The 23,750-nt window shown below is 41.1% G+C and overlaps 1 protein-coding gene across 1 annotated transcript; it reads right to left on the bottom strand.

Moving 5' to 3' along the window:
* Positions 1-352: 352 nt before the first annotated feature.
* On the bottom strand, positions 353-22,056 carry nadka (NAD kinase a). The gene is made up of 13 exons (XM_084436469.1): positions 21,919-22,056; positions 18,776-18,936; positions 15,928-16,011; positions 6,652-6,781; positions 6,403-6,511; positions 6,228-6,313; positions 5,876-5,978; positions 5,543-5,685; positions 4,635-4,734; positions 3,506-3,663; positions 3,168-3,250; positions 2,540-2,734; positions 353-2,418 (listed from the first exon to the last, which is right to left on the bottom strand). The coding sequence occupies exons 2-12, from the start codon at positions 18,925-18,927 to the stop codon at positions 2,587-2,589; spliced, it is 1,296 nt and encodes a 431-aa protein (XP_084292595.1). The 5' UTR covers positions 18,928-18,936; positions 21,919-22,056; the 3' UTR covers positions 353-2,418; positions 2,540-2,586.
* Positions 22,057-23,750: the final 1,694 nt, after the last annotated feature.

Here is a 23,750-nt window from a genome sequence, read left to right as displayed (position 1 = left end):
ACGTATGCTACTTGAGGTTGTCAGGGAAATATGACCCTTTTTTCAGTTGTTTGATGCTCAACCGAAACCAAATGCAACAAAGCTCAGCAATACAAGCAACGTTTGCTATGTCTCCATTAAATCACAGGTGGTTCTATGTAGAGACTGAGGCACTGATTTATTCTTGTATTCACTCTTCACATTTTGGCCATTTGTTTGGCATTGATGCTTACAGCTAGAACAACGCCAACAATGGTTCTGGACATTAACTTCACCTGAAATTTGCCTAAAATAAATTGTGGCTCTCCAAACACCTTAAAATATTAACATTTCATATTGAAAAAAAAACAAAAACAAGTAATATGTCGTCTTTGTTTATTAAAGTGCTCTTGAAAAATAGCAGAATTCATTTCAGAAATAATATTTACAATCTTACCATTAAAAAGTCAAAACAGTTGAAGTGAGAAGACATGACAAAGCTTCATAGAAACAGATGTCTTTCTCCCACAAAGGTATAGCCATGGGGAAGTGTGCACTAACCTGCACTAATTCAGTGTAATAACTAGTTTCTTCATGATATTTAGACAGGTTTGTAAGGCAAAGTCCACAAATGCCTCAAGTCCAGAAGACGGGGCACAGGTCAAGAGATCTACTTCCTGTTCTGAAGGAGCACGTATAATATCACATAGAGACAAACATTTTAAAAAATAATCAAACTGCCAAAAGTGAAGTTAACCATCCCTTAATTACTAAGAGAAAGAGTTAATAGCAAAGAAAAAAAATGATTATACACCAAATTCTATTGTAAGAGGTTGTTTTTTTCCCAACCTTAACAAAATGTACAATTTAGAGAAACTAACTTCTGAAGACCGTAAGAGAATCATATATGAACATACAAAAAAGTACCAAATACGTTTTAATAACAGTGACAGTATAAATTGGTTAATAAACATATAGGCTATATCCAAATAGCTTCAATTAAACCATCCTATACTGTATGTAATGGGAATTAACGGAATGATTTATTTCAGAAATGAGTTGAATGAACACTGGTCCGCTTGGAGTGTGGTCCGTTAGTATTCACCAGTTTTCTAGATATTTTACTGGCTTGTAAATTAGTTTTATTAGCATTAGCCCATTTTTAGTGTATGTAATAATATACAGAATTATTACATCTTATCAGATGAAAATAAAAATACTTCTATTCCTGTTGATCTACAATGCAACCAAATTCTAGTCGTAGGGTAAACTCTAGATAGGGTAAGGTAAACTCTTAGATACCATACTGGCTTAGTAGGGTATGAAGCTTTCGGCTTGGACTGAAAACCTCAGTCTTACAAATACAACATTGTCATACATACTCGGATTACAGCCTGACACCTTATGTAAGATACAGCAGGTGCTACCGTGCTAGATTCTGCAGGATCACATTCACTTTACAATAGTAACAGCCTGCCTGGGCTTCAGACGACGATATCCAACTTGTACCCTGTTTATGTACTGAGAGACTAAGATGCAGACCAGCCATGGCTTCATAAGAGAGGCTTTGAAGACATCAGCGGTGTGCTCTCCTATGCTCTGGAATGTATAGTAGTCCTTACATTCTCTTTTCATGCGGTCTTTGACGTTTCATACTGTAAAAGGTGACACATTGGTTGTTGACAATGTTCAAGCCTCTCAAATGTTTGTTTGTGTGTTTGTTTATTTAGGATCCACCATTAGCTGCAGCATGGCTACGGCTATTCTTCCTGGGGTCCTTATAACAATAACAAATGTTTTGTAGATGCTGCAGAGACTGCAAGGAGGAATACTGAGAAAATGTGAATGATACTCCTGCACTAAGACATGGTTGTGAATAAGAAAATAAAAAAGATGCAGGATGTAAACCTTAGAAAATTTGATTTTTTATAAAATAATTAGGTGTTTAAGGCACAATAAACTTACATCATTATTGCTGAGTGGATACAATGCTCATGTTATTCCTGAAGTACTTCTCTTTTTTCTATAAGGGGTTTGTATAAAACCAAAAACCAATCATTACTGAAAAGCGTGAATTGAACATTGGTCTTGATGAACATGATAATGATGATTAGATTAGGGAGAATCTTGTCATTACATCTGTTAATCTTTCAGCCATTTGCTCTTCTGAAAAACAACAGTGATCGTTTAAGTGGTGGAGAGGTTTGCGCCTGACAGCCGAATACAAGATGCAACGTTCCAGTACAACAAATCCTTTCCCACACCCAGGTCGATAATGATGAGTGCTGTCAGGAGTTCAGCTCTTGGTCTTGTCTTTAGATCATCACCATCTTCACGTATTACCTGGTCTCACTTCTCACTCCAACTGATTTGCAGTTTGAGTTCAGCGGTGACGAAATCCTATTGACATTTTCCTCATCAAAAGGCAGAATAGACGGTTTGTGTCTGCCAAGTGATGAACTAAAAACAAAAATGGTAAAGAAAATGAGGAAAACATCGTTAGGGATCCTGTAGCAATAATGCAATTGAGAATCTGAATCTGATGACTCTTTGCAATTGACCCAGATAGAATCAGCCTTACAGAAGTCAATGCATTCTCCAATTCGCATCCCAGAGCAGAGTTCCGCCTCAGAACTCATCCTCCTCCGAGATGAGGTAGTTCTGCTTCTTCCTCACGTTCCAGTGTAAACATTGGGACAGACTCTCGAACCAGTCATTCACCGGGTCCCGGAAGCAGATAGAAGGAACAGGGAAGCAGGATGTAGTGATAGTGATGCTGCAGGGGAAAAGACGAAACAACAAAAGATGGCAAAAGTCACAGTCAGCTCGGTGCGAGTCGGGGGGGGGTGGAAATGTTCCATGCGAAGGAGGAAGCAAAGTGAACACGTGGCACTTGACATCATTTAAAGCTGGTTCCCTTTGAGCATAAAGGAAAAGAACAAAAGTCACGCTCTGTTCCATGCGGGCGACGACACAAATATTCCAGGTATTTAACACAACACAATGAAGAAGGAAACAAAGTAGGCGCTTGGCATTTGACATCTATTAAAGTTCTTTTTGAGCATCAAGGAAGAGATTTCTCCTTCGACAATTGGAAAATCTACCCAACAGGTCAATCAATGGAGTTATGTCACCAGGGCTCAGCTCATACTGCTCGATCATGTTTGTGAGTTGCGATGACCCGTGGGGAGTAAAGTTTTTTTTTGTACCTGTCTCCATGGCAGACCTCTTGTCTCTTTCGCCCGTCAAAGGACACCCACGCTGTGTTTCTGGCATCTTGGGACAACATGATCTGAGTGAGACAAGGAATTATGGGTAAGCATGTTCAGTCAGGTAAGTATGCAGGTGTTGTGAGAAAAATAATGTTTGGTGTAATTGCATTAAATGACACTCCACATTCTTAAAATGTATGAACAAATGATATGGTAATAGCAGTGAGGCCTTTTAAGTGTTGTGTAAAGGGATTTAAAATGGAGATGTATGTAGTATCGGTATGCAGGTTTGAGACTATGTTTGTGTGATCCTATGTACAGATGTACGTTTTCACCTTGAGCTCCACCCCAGCGGGCACAACAATGGGCCTGAAGGAGAGCGAGTGAGGACAGATGGGCGTGATCATGATGGCGGGAACGTTAGGATGGATCATAGAGGCCCCGGCCGCCACTGCGTACGCCGTGCTACCCGTGGGAGTGGATACTATTACACCTGAAACACACCCACACGCACGCACATACAGTCACTACTTCGGCAGTTGGCTGTTGACAGCGATGAAATCCAAAATACGTGTACGTTATATGAATGGAAAGGAGGGCTTCGGCTTTCTTGTAGTAAAAGTAGCAAAGGTGCTCTTTGGATGTCAGGGAAAACATGGGATTCATCTTTTTGATCTCTGATGAAACTCTTCTTGATTAAAAAGCTTTAATTATCGGCTAGTTCATCTTAGAACAGAATAAAATAAAACAGCCAACATGTTTTGGCCATGGGGCCTTCATCAGGGCTAGTTACAAAGCGTGTACGTTAGTTGGCACCCGAGTGAAATATCAATTCACTGCAATAAGCTCTGAAACTTTTCCATGAAGTGCCTTTCCAGGAAGTGAAGGGCAGACACTAGAGCTGGGACTAAACTTTTTCCTATCCGCAACTCTACCTGTGTGGGTTGTAACAGTGCATGTGCCGCGTACCACTGAAGCAGAGAGCAACAGGACCAGGGCATGGAACATCGGGGCAACTAGAATACAGGTGCATCCGGGAAAACTAGAATATTGTGGAAAAAGTTCATTGTTTTCCGTAATTTAATTCCAAAAGTGACACTTTCATGTATTCTAGATCCATTACACAAAGTGAAATATTTCAAGCCTTTTTTGTTTCAATCTTTATGATTGTACAGTATGTTCAGTATGTTTATTTATACACTCAATACTTGGTGTATAAATGTGGCTCCTTTTGCACAAATTACTGCATCAACGTGGAGCGCGGCATGGAGGCAATCAGCCTTGAAATATTTCGCTTCATGTGTAATAATATATGAAAGTTTTTTAATTAAATTACGGAAAATAATTATCTTTCCACAATATTCTCATTTTCTGAGATGCACCTGTATTGATTAGGGACAGGCTAATATTTATCGTCTGAAAGTCTGGAATTTCTGGCAGGAGGTCCAGTTGACAATCACTCACCGTCTCCCTGGACTGTGGTGATGAGGTGTCCGTCCAGGAAGAGGTCAACGTTGGAGAGGTAGGAGGATGGGCCTCTGTCCACTACTACTTCATTCAACACCTGTCAGACAGAGGGAGGGAGAGCTACTTTACTCACAGGCACCTAAAAGGAAGTTGCCTATGGCGCCATGGAACTGGGGAGAAACCTACTGTGTAAATGCATCACGTGTGAGTCATCAGCTTTTGTAACAGTATACAGCCAGTCCGACCACAGAGTGACGACAGAGGTCTTTTGACGGATATGTGCCAAGTCACCATGATGGGAACAGACCTGGGTTTAAAGCATTTCTAAACCTCAAAGACTTTATCTGGTGCTCGCCTGTGCTCGTCTGGAGCCAGAGCACTAAAATAACCAACCAAAAGGTGGATACTACCTCGTACAAAAGCCAGTCTAAGGGTCCTTAAAAGGACCATACCGGTCTAAATATGATTTGATCTCCTTAAACTAGTCACCCAAATAACTTTCAGTAGTTTTTATTTTATATTATTTTCTCTACCCAGCATTCCCAGCAACGGCTACCATGTAAACAGGAAGACAGACCATTGGCGTATAGACTGTAGAGAGGGTTAAAAAGAAAATAATAACCACTGAAAATTATTTGAAACTAACCGGGGCGAGTTTGTCAGCACAACTAGGGAACAATTTAAAAATAGCTTTTGAAGCCATCACGTTCAACTCGAAATGCAAGTAAAACGTGAAAATGCATCTTTTAACGTTAGCTTTACTTCGGAAAATGGATTGCAGTAATGTGCTAAACGTTGGGTGACTAGTTTAAGCAGATCAAATCATATTTAACTTTAAGAAACTTTCTGACCACCTAGTGTCTGATCTAGGGGTCATCAGGTCCCTGATGTCGGGTGTAGCTCACCTGATATTGCACGGCTCTGCGGCCGGGTTCGCTGTCGCCATTGGTGATGATGACGCCCTTCTCATCCACCCTGGTCTTCTTATCTCTGGTCTCCTTCAGTACCCTCACTCTCAGACGACTACGCAGGATGATGGCAGTATTACCTGCACACACACACACACACACACACACACACAACACACATCAGAACAATCCTGGCACAAAAGGGTTACATTAGCGCAAAATGGTTAAACTAGTGGTTGGAAATGCTCTCTCAATCTGTGCTGGGTAAATAACCCAGTATACAGTATAGATAAGAGGGCACCCTCCTGTTGTGAAACTTGGTCAACATACCCTCGATGATTTGGGTGACCTGAGACTGGTAGGTGTCAAAGTTGAAAGGCGTGAGGAAGCCCAGAGAGCCCAGGTGGAAGGCCATGACTGGTGGAACGCTCTCCTGAAAAGACACGGCAGCCCACCAAGTTAGAACACACACACACACACACACACACACACACACACACACACACACACACACACACACACACACACACACACACACACACACACACACACACACACACACACACACACACACACACAGAGTGTACATGATCTGCTAAGCAGTACACAACCAGTTGGTAAACTACAGTAGAATTCAGCCTTGGTAGTTCATCAAAAGATGACAGATCCAGAAATTGCATACCTGAAAGAGAGAAGATGCGTAAAGTAAGGTTCCATCTCCACCGAGACAAATGATGAAGTCCACTCGATTGGAGATGTCATCAAGATCTGAGGGGTCGACCACAAGCATTATCAAGGGAATACTCATAATATGAAACTGCTACCTTAAACTACAACCATTCAGACATGTTCCATACCTTCTCTAAAGGTGCAGAATTTTTTGATGACAGCCCCAAAGCTTTCATCGGCTGCAATGGCCGGGTCCTCCAGAACTTTCGTCTCCACGTAAACAACCATGTTTTTCAGCTACAACAGCAAACGCACTTGTGTAGGTTAACAGGTTATACAGTCTCCAGCGCATTTCGCGCACACATGTACTGTATGGTTGAACAATCACAGGTATTTCCAGAATGTGATGCCATTGGCCACACAGCCCTTCCTCATACCTCAGTGAGAAACACACAGAGGTCTTTGAAAGGCTGTAGAAGACTGGCATCGCGGATCTTCTTGATGACAAGGACACTTTTAGGAGGCTTGTTCCATGTCAGTCTTTGACTGGCCGGGTCCTGGATGTGCCTGTACAGATGGATAGACCGCCGGAGATTTTCACCCATAATTAGGCGTAGGTCAAACATATAAAATCAATAAAATAAAAAAGCAAAAAGTGATATATTGTACTGTACTAACAGGTGATTATTTTAAAGTAGAATGTAAGGTTGTGATCTGTGGAGGCCTGCTTTCGTTTTGGTGAGCACTCTACACTTTATGAATACGCTACACTGTAGCATATTCATAAATGTCTGTGTTGTTAGCTGGGTCTTGTAGCGAGCTAACCGAAGCTACTGTACCTGCTGTTTGTTTTTGCCTGGTTGGATAACATGCCTTACTGCTGAAGTCACATCCCCTATCCAATTAGAGGCTGGGGCTTAGGCAAGTGCTGGCTCACTGTCCAGCTGGGCCAGGACAAGGACCAGGGCTAAATAAAGGGAACCCATTACAGTCTAGTAGCACAGAGAAAGTGTAACAGGGCCAGTGGTCAACTCAGGATCGATCGATCTACCCATCTATCTACCCATCTATCCATCTATCCATCTATCTATCTATCTATCTAAAGAAGGGATGGACCAAAGGGATGAAAGAAAGCAAGGCAGACGCACACAAGCAATTCAACTTTCCCACTGCCGACTGAAAGATCAATCAAATATTTCTGATTTCTAAACAGCAGCCCGGGAACCTGAGTCAGGTATTATAATCTAGCATTACACAACACTGATGTCAGGCATTATCTGCCCATATAGACTTAGTGGTTACACATGGCCTTTATCTGTAACACAGCACATACAAAATCGTGCAACAGATATTATAAAACAAGGACTATTACAAGGAACAAACTGTTCTTTAAATTTCGTCACTGATAATGGTACTCATTTGGGTAACTGCTGGGTTCAACACCGATTTAACAGCCATATCAATGAAATGGAACTGCTGTTATGTAAAATAAATGCTATGGATGGGTTCCATATTAGAAATACTGAAGAGAGGTCAACTTAGCTTCCGTATTTTCCAGCATCCCTCTACCTGGGAGAGTTGCTGCATTATCTCACTCAACAATAGGGCTTCCCTTTTCTTTTATGCAAGTGACCCAGCACGATTTAAGGTCAATTCACAGAATCGTCCCATGGGTTAACGTGTACGGGCACACAGTCACAAAATGATGGTAAGCAATACGATAGGCCTCTGCCATAAGATTACAGCACATTTTGGGGTTATCTATAATCTCATGGTGATAGTGATATTGAATGCCTGTAAAAAACAGTTTTCCAAATGAAAGCCCACCATGAAAAGCCTTGATAAGCCGGCCAGGTTACCCATTTCTCTCAGGTTGTGTCGAGTAAAGCTTTGATTGATTAATTGATTGAGTACTAATCATAGTTACGATACATATCCTCAACCTTTGTAGCACGCTGTGATGCAATGTCTGTAAACAGCTGAGCTGTCTGTGTTGGTGAGACAGGGCTGCTACAACTAATGGTCAGAGGAGGGCTTGTATTAAAACATGACAGAACAAAGACACAGCAAAAACTCATGACTCCATGCTTTCATTGTGACTCTCACTAAAGGCAAAAATGCGCTACGTGCCGCAGCTCAATAGGTTACTTTCAGAATGTCACAAAACTAGTTAATGCAAGTTCCTTAAAAACCGAACATTTCATCGTTCTTTTTAGAGTTGTGGTTTAAGGTTGCACTAGGCTATATTCTAATGCAAAAAACACTGCCAATTCACATCCCAAAGTGATACATAAAACAGTTATCCTAGGTGCTGGCACTACAGCTAAAAACAGCCTTTGTTAAACAAATATAACAAATAAAACAAAGGCTGTGTCCTGACAAAGACCATAAATTGCAGTCATGTCATAGAAGATAATGGGTTGTGTAGAGCAGCATAGAATTAAGGTCACAATCTTACTACAAGACTTTCAGGGAACTCGCCTCTGGCGACTTCCCTCGAACTGCTACAGTATCAATTGAGTGCTGCTAGTTAATTATTATTGTTATTATTATTATTCCCTGCATCGAGAAACCCCCTTCCAGACGTACAATAAGACAAGAAAGTTCTCACCATTTCCACAGCAGGTTGCCACTGTTCCCTGGACCTTGCTGGTGCCAAGATTGGTTGAATTTCATGGCTGTCTGCATGTGATGCTAGTGTGTCTTCAAGCCAGGGTGGATGGAGTGAGCACTCTTTGTGCTTAATTCAGCCCTACCTACTACCCTTCAGTCTACAAATTACACTATATCCAACAAAACGTCTCATTCTGCCCTCATATCTCACGTTCAATTAAAATTCTTCATTATCAACTTACTACAGCGGTAATAATTCTGCAGGAAATCTTCCAATGAGCTGCCTTCAATCAAAACTAGCGAGGAAGTCACAGTTCTTCCAAGGCTGACTTGTGTCAAGATTTACACACACAGGGTCTTAACGCTAAATCTTCTCTCTGCATTCTGCTGGTGACCAAAGCTTCTCCCTCATCGTAAGACAGAGCTGGGAGGATGGCATTCTCCTAGACCAGCCCACACTTCCACAAGGGACACGCCCCTTTCAGAGAAATAAAGTCTTCCTCATTGGTAAGGTGTGTCATAATACTGGGGAAGAATTTGGGCGTTTCCCAGCATAGGTTTACTACCTGCCAATACCATTGAACAATTTACCGTAACACCAAAATGTCATTAATAGAAACAGATTTTACTGTTTGCTCATGTTGTATAATATTGATTCTCATTACTAAAAAGGGTGATTTATTGACTATAGTAGTATGGGTTAACAAAAAAGAGTTGCTATTGACCTTTAACACATTCTAGAAATATGTTTAATTAAGATTATAGGGTATCACAGAGCTCTGTGGCAGATGAATACAAAGCAGATGGCAACTCTGACAAGAACTTAATTGACCTTGCCAATATTGTGTGTGCATCTTTCTCGGCGTGGATCTTCTCAGTATCTCTCTCTATTTTGCTCACAAAAAGCCCATCCCAATCACACGTGGGCAGTTTCACAACAACGCCCTTCCACAGACAAGGAAACAATTAACCAGTGTAGCTGGTTCCCAAAAGGCCGTAGGAAACGACTTGAAAACAAGTACACAGTAAACATGTCGTCCCCCACCCATGATGCATGTCCCTTTGTGGCAATGGAGTGGAAACATGATCTTTTCTTCAGGAATAAATGAAATGTTGTGTTATTCATTTTATGTGCATACGCGCTCTAAACTGTGTGAAAAGCAGAAGAGCACCTGAGCGCTTTCTTTCAATTCTGGAAATCCAGAAAATGACTCAATTGTCACAATGTGCACCAGTCAGTTTTTTTCGCTTGCGTCGTGGCAACGTGAAGCAGATGCATTGTACTGTTCCTGCATTTGTGAAATGTCTGACCGTTTGTAGGTAAAACAAAGGATTCAGTGTGGTGTGATACACATACTGTAGCTTCTGTCCACTGAGTTTCATTCGCTCTTGTGATGCCTAAGTGCTCTACTGATTTGTGAAGTCCTTTGTACCTGCTGCTGTGAAGTTCTTTAATGAACGTCTTTGTCATGTCTGTGTTCTCCATCTACTGCCTACATTGCCTTGAGATGTGCTTTATTGTCCTGTATTCTGGAGGGCCAGAGTTAACCTAAGCCAAGGACTATATGATTCACACTGCAGCTCTACTAGCCCTGGGTTAAATGTCTGTTGGAACACACAACTAATGTACGTAAATACTAATGTATTTACATTCGAATGACGTGTGACTAGCCTATTCATTAAGAGTAAGCAGCAACATTAGTTTGTTCTGAACTTACTTTTCCGACCACTCAGAAACATTGCTGTTTCCACCTGCGATCAATTTGATCTTTTAAAATCTTTTTATGGCCATATTATTGTTGTTTTAGATAGCTATGGTGTTGCCTTAAGTAGTGTAGCTAAAACGATTTTGGTTGCCTAGTGCCTACTGTAATGACGTGAAAAAGTTGTGTGATTGAACAACAAAAACGTGATGCAAAGTCCATTGTTTACTTTAGCCCCGTCACACTGGCGCCTTTTAACCCCTCCAGAGCAGGGCCAGCAAGCCCTAGGCTAAAGTCGGGGTCAGCCAACTTTCGAATGTGCCAGGATTGTGCCAGTGTGAAAGCTTTCTTAGCCTGGGGTTAAGAAGGTTCTAAAAATGTGTTTAGCCCTGGGCTAAGTACAGTGTGAAAAGCCCTTTTGTGCTGTGTTGTATGTTGTACAGTATGTTGTGTTGTGTGTTTTTGTACGATGGTGGCACTCAATTCACCCCTTGGGGATTAATAAAAGAAACTAACTAACTAACTAGCTCTGCTTCTCGTTCCAAGAGACGCTCGTTCCCTCTGGAGTGCATTGTTCAAAGCGCATTCTTAGCCAACGAACGTGAAACGTGAGCACCGGTGAGTGAAGCTTTGCAAAGCTGGGCTTCAAACCAAGGTTATAATAGTTTTGCTTTTGTCATTAGTTTTTATTTTTTTATCGTTTTAACTTTTTGTTTTCAATTTCAGTTTAGTTTTGATTAGTTTTAAAGGAGGTTTGCTAGTTTAGTTTAGTTTTTATTTTTGGAAAATGCTTAGTTTTAGTTTAGTTTTTATTAGTTTTCTTTTTTTTTTTCTTCTGTGCTAGCCTCATGAGACTATCCTGATCTCGCGAGCTCACGTTGTTTCACTCCGTGTGAAACAAGCCATCTGGCGCACGTCAGGTTACTTCTGCGCAGGGGCACGGCTAAGAAAAAATGGAGGATATAGATTACAGTACATATCCACCCAAAATATTAGGCTAATGTATGAAATGAAAAAGACTAAAACTAAGGACATTTTCTCAATTTTAGTTTATTTTAGTTAGTTTAGTAACACACAATACAGTTTTAGTTAGTTATCGTTTTTTTGTAAAGTCTAGTTTTTATTTTTATTTCAGTTAACTAAAATGTTTTTTCACACCTAGTTTTAGTTTTTTAGTTAGTTTTCGTTAACTATAATAACCTTGCTTCATACGCCTGTGTGGTTCAGAGATCCTCATAACCTCCGAAGTGTGAGCCTCTAAACACATACAGTAGGCGACCCAAACATCGATCGCAGAAGTAGGGAGCGCTGTAGTGCATTCCACAACCAAACCCCACAGACTCCACACCTAACGGCATGACTAACTGTCATGGTTGGACATATATGACCTAGCCAAACACATCTTTGCGCTATCCAACATGATCAAACTACTGTACCTAAAGTGTAATATGATCTACTGTATGTTTTAAAATATAACAACTACAACTAATGATAATTGTACCCATAATGCACCTAACCTCGATACTAAGCTAAGAGAACATTTAGAACCTAACATTTAGAAGAAGCCCCAAAAGAGCTACTAAAAGCTCAAGCTCTGAACTCTGTGGATTTAGAAAGTAAATGGGTCTCTGAGCAGAAAAGACTATACTTTTACTGAGATACTAAGCATATTTTTTAATGTACAAAGCAAAATGTACTTGACAATGGGAAACATGGCCATGTGCCACCTAGTGGACGATCAAATGAAGGAACACACGAACGAACGAACGAACGAACGAACATACAGTACACAGGTCGATCTAAAGTCCTGGGTGGGGGACAATCATGAGACTGATGACAAACTAACAGACTGAATTGCTGGGTTATTCATATAGTCTGAAGTTCAATACGGATAAAGAAAATCAGAAGTCCTCCTGTAAAAGTGAGTCTAAATTCAACTAAATTCAGTCCTTGTAGTGTATGTGTTTTTGTCATGTCAACAATCCCCCTGCTTATTTTTAGCCCAACGTTGTGAGGAGACTAAAGTATCTACCCAGCAAATATACAACTAATCCCAAACAGAGATTTTATTACCAACATCTCACAACGTATAACTACAGTAAAACCGCAAGCTGGTTATTAGGTACAACTGCAACTCTTGGTTCTTTTAAAACAAGCCTTAAGACTTTTCTTTTTGCCACTGCTTTCTAAGAGGAGCTATGTTTATCAGTATACTGCACTGTAACTTTTATTCCTGTATTCTATTTGTCCTGCTTTTTGTTTAAATGTCTATAATGACTTGCTTTTTGTTAGACTTCCTGGTTAGACGTCCTGGTTAGACGTCCTGGTTAGACGTCCTGGTTAGACGTCCTGGTTAGACTTCCTGGTTAGACTTCCTGGTTAGACGTCCTGGTTAGACGTCCTGGTTAGACGTCCTGGTTAGACGTCCTGGTTAGACGTCCTGGTTAGACTTCCTGGTTAGACGTCCTGGTTAGACGTCCTGGTTAGACGTCCTGGTTAGACTTCCTGGTTTGACTTCCTGGTTGGACTTCCTGGTTGGACTTCCTGGTTAGACTTCCTGGTTAGACGTCCTGGTTAGACGTCCTGGTTAGACGTCCTGGTTAGACGTCCTGGTTAGACGTCCTGGTTAGACGTCCTGGTTAGACGTCCTGGTTAGACGTCCTGGTTAGACTTCCTGGTTAGACTTCCTGGTTAGACTTCCTGGTTAGACTTCCTGGTTAGACTTCCTGGTTAGACTTCCTGGTTAGACATCCTGGTTAGACTTCCTGGTTAGACATCCTGGTTAGACTTCCTGGTTAGACTTCCTGGTTAGACTTCCTGGTTAGACTTCCTGGTTAGACGTGCACTCAGTCAGTCAGTTTACTTGAAGTTGAGAGACTAGAGGGCAACCGGGGAAACTAGCAATGAATGAGTCCGTCACGTGTGTGCGTTAGTGATCAGTCACATGTGTGCGTTAGTGAACAGTCACAGCTGGAGTATTTGCAGTGGGCTGTTAATGTTACTAAAAAAGGGACGATTTGCTTTTCTTTCTTTTCTAAACAAATGTCCTCTTATTCTATTCTATCCTGAGAATGACTATTTTTACTTCATGTTGACTCTTCTGATCTGAGCATATTTTTGGATTCTTTCCCTTCTTTGAAGTACCTGATTGTAGAAACTGTTTTAATGCTTTTAATTTGTCCTGCCTTTTGTTTTAAATGTCTATAATGTCTTGCTTTTTGTTTTAATGCTTTTAATGTCTCATGTAAAGCACCTTGAATTGCCCTGTGGCTGAAATGTGCTATATAAATAAACTGTTGCCTACAACAGACATCTATGTAAAGCACAGGCTAGTTTAAAATTGCTACCTATAGAGAATAGTATTGTGACTAATAGTGGGAGAAGAGGGGTGAGGCAGACAGCATGCTGACTCATCTGTGGATTCTGTTTGTTTGAGATCTGTCATTTAGCAGCACTAACTTTATTAAAGAGACAACCTCTGGCTATTTTCTGCAACTTGCTTCCGTTGTCTCTGTGTGCCACTGCCATTTGTGGTCTTCCCTGTCTCCTGGGTTGCCTCAATACAAAGAAACTATGGGGAAGTGTACATGATGTAGAAAAGGAGGAAGAAGACAAAATACTGTCAAAAATACCGTTTTTGAAATAAAATTCTGAAAATGTTCACACTACATCTACCATGTCATGAACATTTTGTCATTTTTTCATGAACATTGGAGATTTATTGAGCAAGTATTAGCAGTATTTGCATACAGTGCTATTTACAGTAAAACATTTTGATGCGCTGTGGGCTCAATTTTTTGATATTTCAAAAATCGGTGAAGATCGTTTGTGGGGGAGTCTGAAGATGTACTGTAGCAATTGGGGTGTCAATTGACAAAAAAATGTGGGAGGAGTCGGGTTTTACAGTTTTTGGGAAAAACAGAGTAATGGACTTAATTCCTGCCAGCTCAAAGCATATGGCAGTTTCTGCTCACTTGGGCCTACAGTTTGGTGGTGGTTGCAAAGTGAGCACAAACGGCTGATTTGTTATGATTTTTTTAACGTTTTAAACTCTAGACGGCTGCTGTAGCGCCACCATCAGGACTATTGGCCCACAATGCCAGTTGAGGACTTCTGGCATAGGACTGGACCTATGTGCAATGTTTGGTGATTTTTCATGCATGGGAAGTCAGACTTCCTAGGAGTCTAGAAGATTCAGAATACATGGAAATACAAGAGAGACCGCCAGCTGAGTATTTGTGTGCTGACGAGTCATGTTGTTGACAAGGAGGTATTCCAAAAATGTCAATGGCCCATTTGTCTTTGACTTTCTGTCTCAGTTAGCCTACATTTACATATTGGACCATCACTGTAATATAGTGTGATCCTGTGTGATACTTGTCCAGCCATTGCTGGTTATGGCTACTTCTGACACATTGGCAAGCTCACCTATGTTTCTCTTTTCAGCTGCATGCCAAGCAGGTGTGAGGGTGCCTGATAATGTCCCTCTGGAAGGGGGGTGGTAACTGGGGTTAAGGGCTGTGGTCATCTCCCTACAGCAGGGGTGCCCAATACGTCCATCACGATCGACCAGTAGGTCGCAGAGGCTATGCTGGTAGATCTCTATGCTGGTAGGTCTCTATGCTGGGAGATCTCTATGCTGGTAGATCTCTATGCTGGGAGATCTCTATGCTGGGAGATCTCTATGCTGGGAGATCTCTATGCTGGTAGATCTCTATGCTGGTAGATCTCTATGCTCGTAGATCTCTATGCTGGTAGATCTCTATGTTGGTAGATCTCTATGCTGGTAGATCTCTATGCTGGTAGATCTCTATGCTGGTAGATCTCTATGCTGGTAGATCTCTATGTTGGTAGATCTCTATGCTGGTAGGTCTCTATGCTGGTAGATCTCTATGCTGGTAGATCTCTATGCTGGTAGATCTCTATGCTGGTAGATCTCTATGCTGGTAGGTCTCTATGCTGGTAGATCTCTATGCTAGTAGGTCTCTATGCTGGTAGGTCTCTATGCTGGTAGATCTCTATGCTGGTAGATCTCGAGCCATTCAAAAGAAAAGCCACAAGAGAAGGTGACTTGATGACGCACGTTGAAGTTGCGTGTGCGCAGGCAAGCAGTCATGTATTGTCCAAATGTGCAACTTTTTCTCCTGCTCCTTTGTATATTACAGGTGTGACCTTTTGTACTGCAGTTCAGCTGAGTATTTTAATGAATTCATTATGTGTGGGCTGATTCCATTATTGTTCAGGCTTGTATGTGCACAGTAGCTGATATCTGATAGTCTAGCAAAATCAATCAGAAACCTGAAAAAAAGTCAGGATTATGCAACCCTGGCTGAACCTGCCTGATCCCTTCAGTAAACGTAAATGTAAACATAAAAAATTTTTTTGAGTCCAACTTACATAATGGCAAGTGGATTCTGTAGCATACATGCTTTCGGTCCAAAGGTGGTCACCGGGCTTGGTCCATGAAGAGACTGATTTCGCCTAGAAGAAAACAGAGAAAAAGCAATATATGTCACTCATATGTCAGAAAATAATACTAATCTCTGTGCTTCTCAAAACTTGTTAAGCATGAACACATTTAAAATGAATAATTTAAGGCTGCCAATCTGTGTATATCAGGGGTGCCCAATACGTCGATCGCGATTGACCAGTAGATCTCAGAGGTTATGCTGGTAGATCTCTATGCTGGTAGATCTCTATGCTGGTAGATCTCTATGCTGGTAGATCTCTATGCTGGTAGATCTCCAGCCATTCAAAAGAAAAGCCATTAAAAGGCGACTTGATGATGCGTGTTGAAGTTGCGTGTGCAGAGATAAGCAGTCTCATCACCTCTCTTTTTGTCCAAATGAGCAACTTTTTCCTCCTGCTACTTTGTAGATTACAAGGGTGACCTGCAGTTTAGCTGAGCGTTTTAATGATTGAATCATGTGTGGGCTGATTTCATCATTGTTTAGTCTTGTATGTGTAGCTGACAGCTGATAGTAGCCCAGCAAAATCAATCAGAAACTCAAAAAAGCCCGAATTCTGCAACCCTGACTGATCCATTCAGTGCAAGTCAGCAGAGTGTATTGTGCTGTGATTGAGTCATGTAAGCAGGCTAAAGACACTCTGTTCTGACCATTAGTTGATTGTTACCTGTTAAGATTGTGCAAGGCATATATACAACAAAGTTAACGTTCCACTTTCACCGCTTGATTAATCATTAATAATAATTGATTTTGAAACAGTAGCCGTATGTTGTTATTTCGGTTGTATGTTGTTATTTTTGTGCGTGGCGACGCACCAAAGATGGCAAATATCCAGTTGTCACTCCCTCCCTCCCTCCGTCGGGTTGTTGACCTGCAGTTCTATGTTGCTACCACAAAAGGCAGTGTTTTTTTGTGCATGGCTGTAGGCCAGCGCACCTAGAATAGCGTTTGACCGGTTATCACTCCCTCCCTACCTGCATTTCTCTGTTGGCACCACAAGAGGTGTTAATTAATGTTATGTTATTTTCAGTATGGGATTATTTTTTCTTTTAAGATATGACTTTAATGACACATGAATTAAAACCTAGCCAATGTTAAGTGACAAGTGACAGAAGGGCGGGGGGTTCCGGGGTGTGAGGCAGGGGCCCGCCGGGGGGCGGGGTTTGGGTGGTAGATCTTGATGAGCTGGTCATTTTAAAAGTAGCTCACCGCCCAAAAAGTGTGGGCACCCCTGGTGTATATGAACAGTAATTTAAATACAATATGCAAAGTAATGAATGGGTTTGGTACATCTAGCAGCAACAGACTCTTTTTGTTCTTTTTCATAACTGAAATAACTTCGTATTTAAATTGTATTTGCCTATAAACCCCTCAGAGGACAACCAGACATGTTGGGGGGGGGGGCTGTGTGAGACTGTTTCACAGAGAATGAAATTAGTCTCAATTAAATTTAATTGAAATTTAAAATCTAATTTTATCAAAGCAATATACACCTTTACTTTAACCGAAAGGTAAGATGCAACTCAAACAGGTAAAGTCTTGTCAAGGTCTCGTGCAAATACTGATGAAATACTGATAAAAATCAGAACACGCCTAAGGACAACAATGTAAACATTCACAAACTCTTTGAACTACAAGGCTAATGAGTACCTGACAAAAACTGTGTCCGCTTGATGATGCGGCAATGGAAAATTGTGTACTCATGGTTTCCAAACTTAATTAAACATTGCTAACTGTAATGGGGATGAAAGGTTACTTCCAAATACTCAGAATGAGTCCTCAAGCTTTAATGGAGCTGCACAATGTGGTTGCCTCCCCTCCCTTCAAATAGGCCCCAGGGCCATATCACGTGACTCTGTTTAGCAAATCCTATTAGTAGTTTAGTTATATGAGTTCACCATCTGCTACTGGCTTGTTCATAAACACCACACTCACTAGCCAGACAGCACAAACAAAAATTCACTAGCCAGACTAGAGAGAGAAATTCTGTGTGGCCAACCGATATTGTTGGGTATTCAACATTTCAAAAGATGATCTTGATATTGCAAGTGAGAGAGTTAACCTTTTCTTTTCACAAAAAGGGATGTTGACAAAAAAGTGAGATCTACTTTCTTCCTTATCCACAGTGATTAAGCCTGTAGAGTGTGGACCATGTCTGTGTGATGACCGATACAATAATTAGGTAATCCCTTGTCTTTTCACCTCGTTTATCCTTGTAGGAAGGCTCAGCTGATGGTTGCCATCACACACAAACACAAATATAAACACACACAGCCTGAACTTGTGATTATAGATCCTGAAATCCTGGAAAAGTTAGGGGTAGGATCTATTTCCATCCCCCCATTGCTCATTGTAAAGCACATTGAAATGCACTCTACAAATTACGTTTCTTTTTGCCGCTGCTTTTTTATTAAATCAAATAATTATTTATTCATACACTGCACTGTAACTTTTATTCCTGTATTTTATTTTTCCTGTATTTTGTTTTAAACGTCATTTTTTGCATTTCCTGACCTTTTACAGTATGTGTTGCACTTAGTCTTGATGCTTTTAATGTCTCATGTAAAGCACTTTGAATTGCCTTGTTGCTGAAATGTGCTATACAAATAAACTTGCTTTGCCTTGCCTAAGTTCGATTTGCTGAAATATTCAGGATGGTGCAACAATGACATTCAGTTCCAGAAACCATGTCGCAAAGACCTACCCAAAAACCACACTGAGCAATGTGGCAATAACCTTAACCTAGTAACAGAAATACCACTATAAAAGTACAATACCTGAATTCTGAGGAGCCGAGGGCAGAGCAGGTGCTCAGACTGCGGGTTTTCCTGCCACACATAGCGAAGCCACGGCTGGGGGTTTGCCCACTGTCACAGGTAGAACAGCAGTAGGGGACAGCATCCACTCCAACCTGCTCTCCACTCTCCATCTCAACAGGCTGAGAAGAAGAAAATAACATGTAAACATGAGTCAAAGTTCAACCAAGATGATTGGCTAGACAGTATCTCCAATCTGGTATAGCCTACTTTGTGTGGTAGTAGTCTTACTACTACTATTAATTGGTTCATATAATTCATTCCAAATTTTCCTAATAATGCATATGGCTGGATTAGTATATAATCAGTTACATCATCAGTTAAACTTACTTAAAATGTACTTAACGTTAGTGAATTTGTAAGAGTCCCAAGACAATCAGTCAGGAACACTATTTAATGTTTTAAACAAAGCTGTCACCTCACCAGATTAACATACACTGTATGGACAGAAGTATTGGGACATATCTTTTAATAATTGAATCCAGGTGTTTCATTGTCCCATTGCCACAGGTGTATAAAAGCAAGCACCTAGCCATGGACTCTGCCTCTACAAACATTTGTTAAAGAATGGGTCATTCTAAAGAGCTCACTGAATTCCAGCGTGGTACTGTAATAGGATGCCCCCGTTGCAACAGTTCAGTTTGTGATATGTCTATATATAGATATATAATATATCTATAGATATGTCTATAGATATTCCAGGATCAACTGTAAGTGGTATTATTGCAAAGTGGAAGCATTAAGGAACCACAGCAACTCAACCAAGAAGTGTCAGACCACGTAAAGTTACAGAGCGGGGTCACCGAGTGCTGAGGCACATAGTGCGTAAAACCCGCCAACGCTAAGTTCCAAACCTCCTCTGGCATTAAAATAAGCACAAAAACTGTGCGCCAGAAGCTTAATGACATGGGTTTCCATGGCCGAGCAACTGCACGCAAGCTTCCAAGCGTAATGCCAAGCGTCGGATGGAGTGGTGTAAAGCACACCGCCACTGGACGCTGGAGCAGTGGAAACGTGTTGTGTGGCGTGACACGCTTCTCTATCTGCCAGTCTGATGGACGAGGCTGGGTTTGGCGAATGCCAGGAGAACGTTACCAGCCTGACTGCATTGTGCCAACTGTAAGTTTGGTGGAGGAGGGATAATGGCATAGTTGGGTGTAGCGCATTACATTAACATATTGCTTTTGGTCATATGTCTTTTGGTCATTATTTTATGTCATATAAAATAATGCTTTACCACGTTACAGAAAGACAGACCGCCACGCTATGGCTTGGAGCATGGGGAGAAGGAAGTTTATTGTTTGTGTTGATTGCTGGCATTTGATACCACAGGAGCGGGGGAGGATGTGGATGAATGATTGGTAAAGAGGTTCAGAGGGGGTGGGGCCTAGGGAGTAGAGGCTGCAACTTTGACTTGTGACCACAGCTCGCCTGGAATGTGCATAGCTACACAATGCATACTGTATCCCGCGATGAGAACACAATGGCAACAAGCTTTTTCGAAATAGATATAGCCTGCTCCAATTACTTGATGACATGAGTTGGTCAAAGACCAGGGCAACAATGTCATAGTGAAGTGCAATCTACGTATATAAAGTACGAGACATAAGGAGATTTGTAGCAGAGCATGTTGTCGAAGATATGCGACCTCTTTCAATAGTAGAATCGCCAACTTTTAGAAACCTTGTTGCGAAAATTCCTTGCAAAACCAACAAGGTAAGCTAGCTAACGTTGCCAATGTATGAATGTATGAATGGGATTCCTTTAAACCCTAGCCATCAACTCCACCTTTTATTAACACAGTTCTCACACACACATACACACACACACGTGTGTTGGTACTAACATACTAGCCCTAACGATATTGTACTGCTTGTTTGCTGCGCAACATATCAACTGACCAGTTGTTAAAACATATTTCACAATACTGATTCTAGCCAGAATCTCAAATAAATGTGACGCTTGTTTGGCTGTCTGGCATAATACAGTTAGTTACAGTAGTTAGCTAACGTTAGCTTGTCACGAGACAGTCCCAGTCAGCTAACGTAGCATAGATTTCGATGACAAGTTTGCTTGCTGTGAATAGCCTACATATGTTGGTTCACCGGTCAACACAACAGAAATGTTAGCCAATTAGTAGCATAGTAACTGTACCTTGCAGGCTTGAGACAGGCCCCCAAATAATTTTACAGCTTGTTTCGTTTGATGCACAACAAGCAGATCCACAAAAAGTGATCTATTCCATCACTACATTCACTTGTGCGCTCACTGCACTGTATGAGCCACCAAGGCTGATCTTACCCACACTGCGTCAATACTGGTATTTTATTGCAAAGATGTTTTCTGTACTATGATCCACAAAGACTGATATTTTGTTAAGCACCGAGTCATCAATGCTGATATTTTGTTGCAAAAAATGTCACCTGCCAAAGTGTCGGGTGGCATCCAAAACATACACGCCAAATGAAAAATATACCCGCATCTGGCGCTTGGAGGGTGTTAATTCTGAACCCTGGACAAAAAATAAATCTTAATTTATCAGAAATGATTTCATGTCATTTCGGTTCACAGCTATTTCAGTGGCATGGCTAGCTGGTTCCGTCCTACTAACCAGTCCAGAAGATAAACAATCCGGCCCAGCCCATAAACCAGGCTGTGTCTGGTTCTAGTCTTAGCTAGTATAACGTTATTGGTCATTTGCTGCGCCAACTTACCTACCGATGCGCAACCTATAACCAGGGGTGTAGTGGTATACAGAGGCTGGTAAACTCTGTCGATTGTCATCGATTAATACAGTTGATCAGAAAATAGGTGAACAAACTGTCTCATTTTCAAGAAGTGGGTAAAATGAGTTCAGCCCTGCCTAGAACGTTAGCTTCGACGTTCTAGAACCCCGGCTAGTGCTACTAGGGTTCCAAATTCTTCTGATTTTATAAACGATCAAATATGCATTAACAATGTCACTAGATATCAAACGAGCGACAAGCCTAGTTAGCACTGGCGTTAGCTGTGTTAACGTCAACGTTACTTTAAGCATGCAAGCTAGCGAAGTTAGCCAATAACGTTAGCTAGCTAACTAGCTAGCTAATTGCATCACCCATTACCTTATAACTTAAGACTTTCACGACGTGCCACGAAGAACTGGGACCCAATGTTGGATCAGAGCCTATCCATCTGCTTAGTTGGCTGTTCCTTTCGACTGTATCAGCCCTGTTATCATTAACTAGCTGGCTAGCTCCCACTGCCCTCTCCAACTCTCGAGCTGTCAACTGTGTAGTTTCCTGATTGCGCTGTAATTACTGACGTCATTGTGAACAACAGGCTCACTGGGCCACAAAGAGTATAGAATGCCAAGAGGGGACACTTGTGTGATTTTTGGCACCCGCCTAAAGAGGGCGCTCGCGTAGATTCGCCGCCATTATGTCAGCTGCTGCCAAATTCATCCAGTCAGGTCAACATGAAGACTATCAGCTTGGAAAAAACAAAAACAGTGTTCTGCAATAAATTGTCAGGATTATCAGGGTACATGTGCAGAGCTTGCCTTTCACCAGTTCCCCAAAGATTCTGACAGGTAATTGTTTGTTCAACATGTTCACAAAAGTGTAGAAGGCAAGGCACGTTTATTTGTATAGCACATTTCAGCAACAAAGCAATTCAAAGTGCTTTACATGAGACATTAAAGCATCAAGACAAAGTGCAAGAAACACATAAAAGGTCATATAAAATGAAATGCTAAAAATGACATTTAAAACAAAATGCAGGAAAAATAAAATACAGTAATAATATATATATATAAAAGAAAATAGCCATACTGTACTTTTCTTTCTCTTTAAATGTATATCTCTTTAGTACAATATTTTATTAAATTGCCATTTTTGCACTGTATTTTATTTGATTCCTATCTTTATCTTTTATGTGTATTTTTATGTGAAGCACTCCGTGCATGTACAGTGCATCCAGAAAGTATTCACACCCCTTCACTTTCTCCACATTTTGTTATGTTACAGCCTTATTCCAAAATGGATTACATTAATTTTTTCCCTCATCAATGTACACACAATGCCCCACAATGACAATGTGAAAAAACCTTTTAAAGAATTTTTGCTAATGTATTAAAAATACAATTTAATTAAGAATAAAATAAAAAATATCACATTTACATACACAAAGTATTATTATTATTCAGTACTTGTTTTTTTTTAGGGCTTTTCAGCTTGTTTTTTTAATGATATAGGACAGTGTAGAGAGACAGGAAATGTGGGAGAGAGAGAGGGACCCGAACAGGGAATCGAACCCGGGTCCGCCGCGCAAAGGACTAGCCTTCATATGGTGCGTACCTTACCCGGTGAGTTACCAGGGCACCCCTATTCAGTACTTTGTTGAGGCACCTTTGGCAGCGATTACAGCCTCAAGCCTTCTTGGGTATGACGCTACAAGCTTGGCACACCTGTATTTGGGGTATTTTCACATTCTTATCTCCAGATCCTCTCAAGCTCTGTCAGGTTAGATGGGGAGCGTTGCTGCACAGCTATTTTCAGGTCTTTCCAGAGACGTTCAATCGGGTTCAAGTCAAGGCCTGCTGTGTCTAGCTTTGATAGGCCTACTGCTGCTCACGCGGGATAACATGTCACCAATAACTCCAACTGTAGGCCAAATAGTAATAACATGCATATTAGCCTACTGTCATCACACCCACTGTACATGTCTGCTGTGTCAGAAATACAGACCGCAGGGTGCGATGTAGGCCTACATATCAATACAAATCTAATTAAAAATGTGTCTACCTCTTCTGCTGTGAATTCAGTTGACGATCGCCACAGGATTTTCAGGCATGTTAATGGGTTAAAACTACTGCACTTAAACATGTTATTAATGTGTTGAGTGATGAAGCCTCACCAGACATATTTGTCTGGACGGAATCTTGGCTCTTGGAGAA

Source organism: Borostomias antarcticus (genome assembly GCF_949987555.1).
Source record: "Borostomias antarcticus genome assembly, chromosome: 3".
Classification (NCBI taxonomy): domain Eukaryota; kingdom Metazoa; phylum Chordata; class Actinopteri; order Stomiiformes; family Stomiidae; genus Borostomias; species Borostomias antarcticus.
This window is presented reverse-complemented; position numbering and strand designations above follow the sequence as displayed.

What these genes read in the sequence shown, in the direction of transcription:
- nadka (XM_084436469.1), bottom strand. Translation starts at nt 18,927, where the DNA reads ATGGAGAGTGGAGAGCAGGTTGGAGTGGATGCTGTCCCCTACTGCTGT. An exon ending in CTCGGCTCCTCAGAATTCAG is followed by an intron (nt 16,012 to 18,775) that starts GTATTGTACTTT and finishes GTTTTCTTCTAG; the next exon opens with GCGAAATCAGTCTCTTCATG. An exon ending in CCGCTGGGGTGGAGCTCAAG is followed by an intron (nt 3,251 to 3,505) that starts GTGAAAACGTAC and finishes TGTCTCACTCAG; the next exon opens with ATCATGTTGTCCCAAGATGC.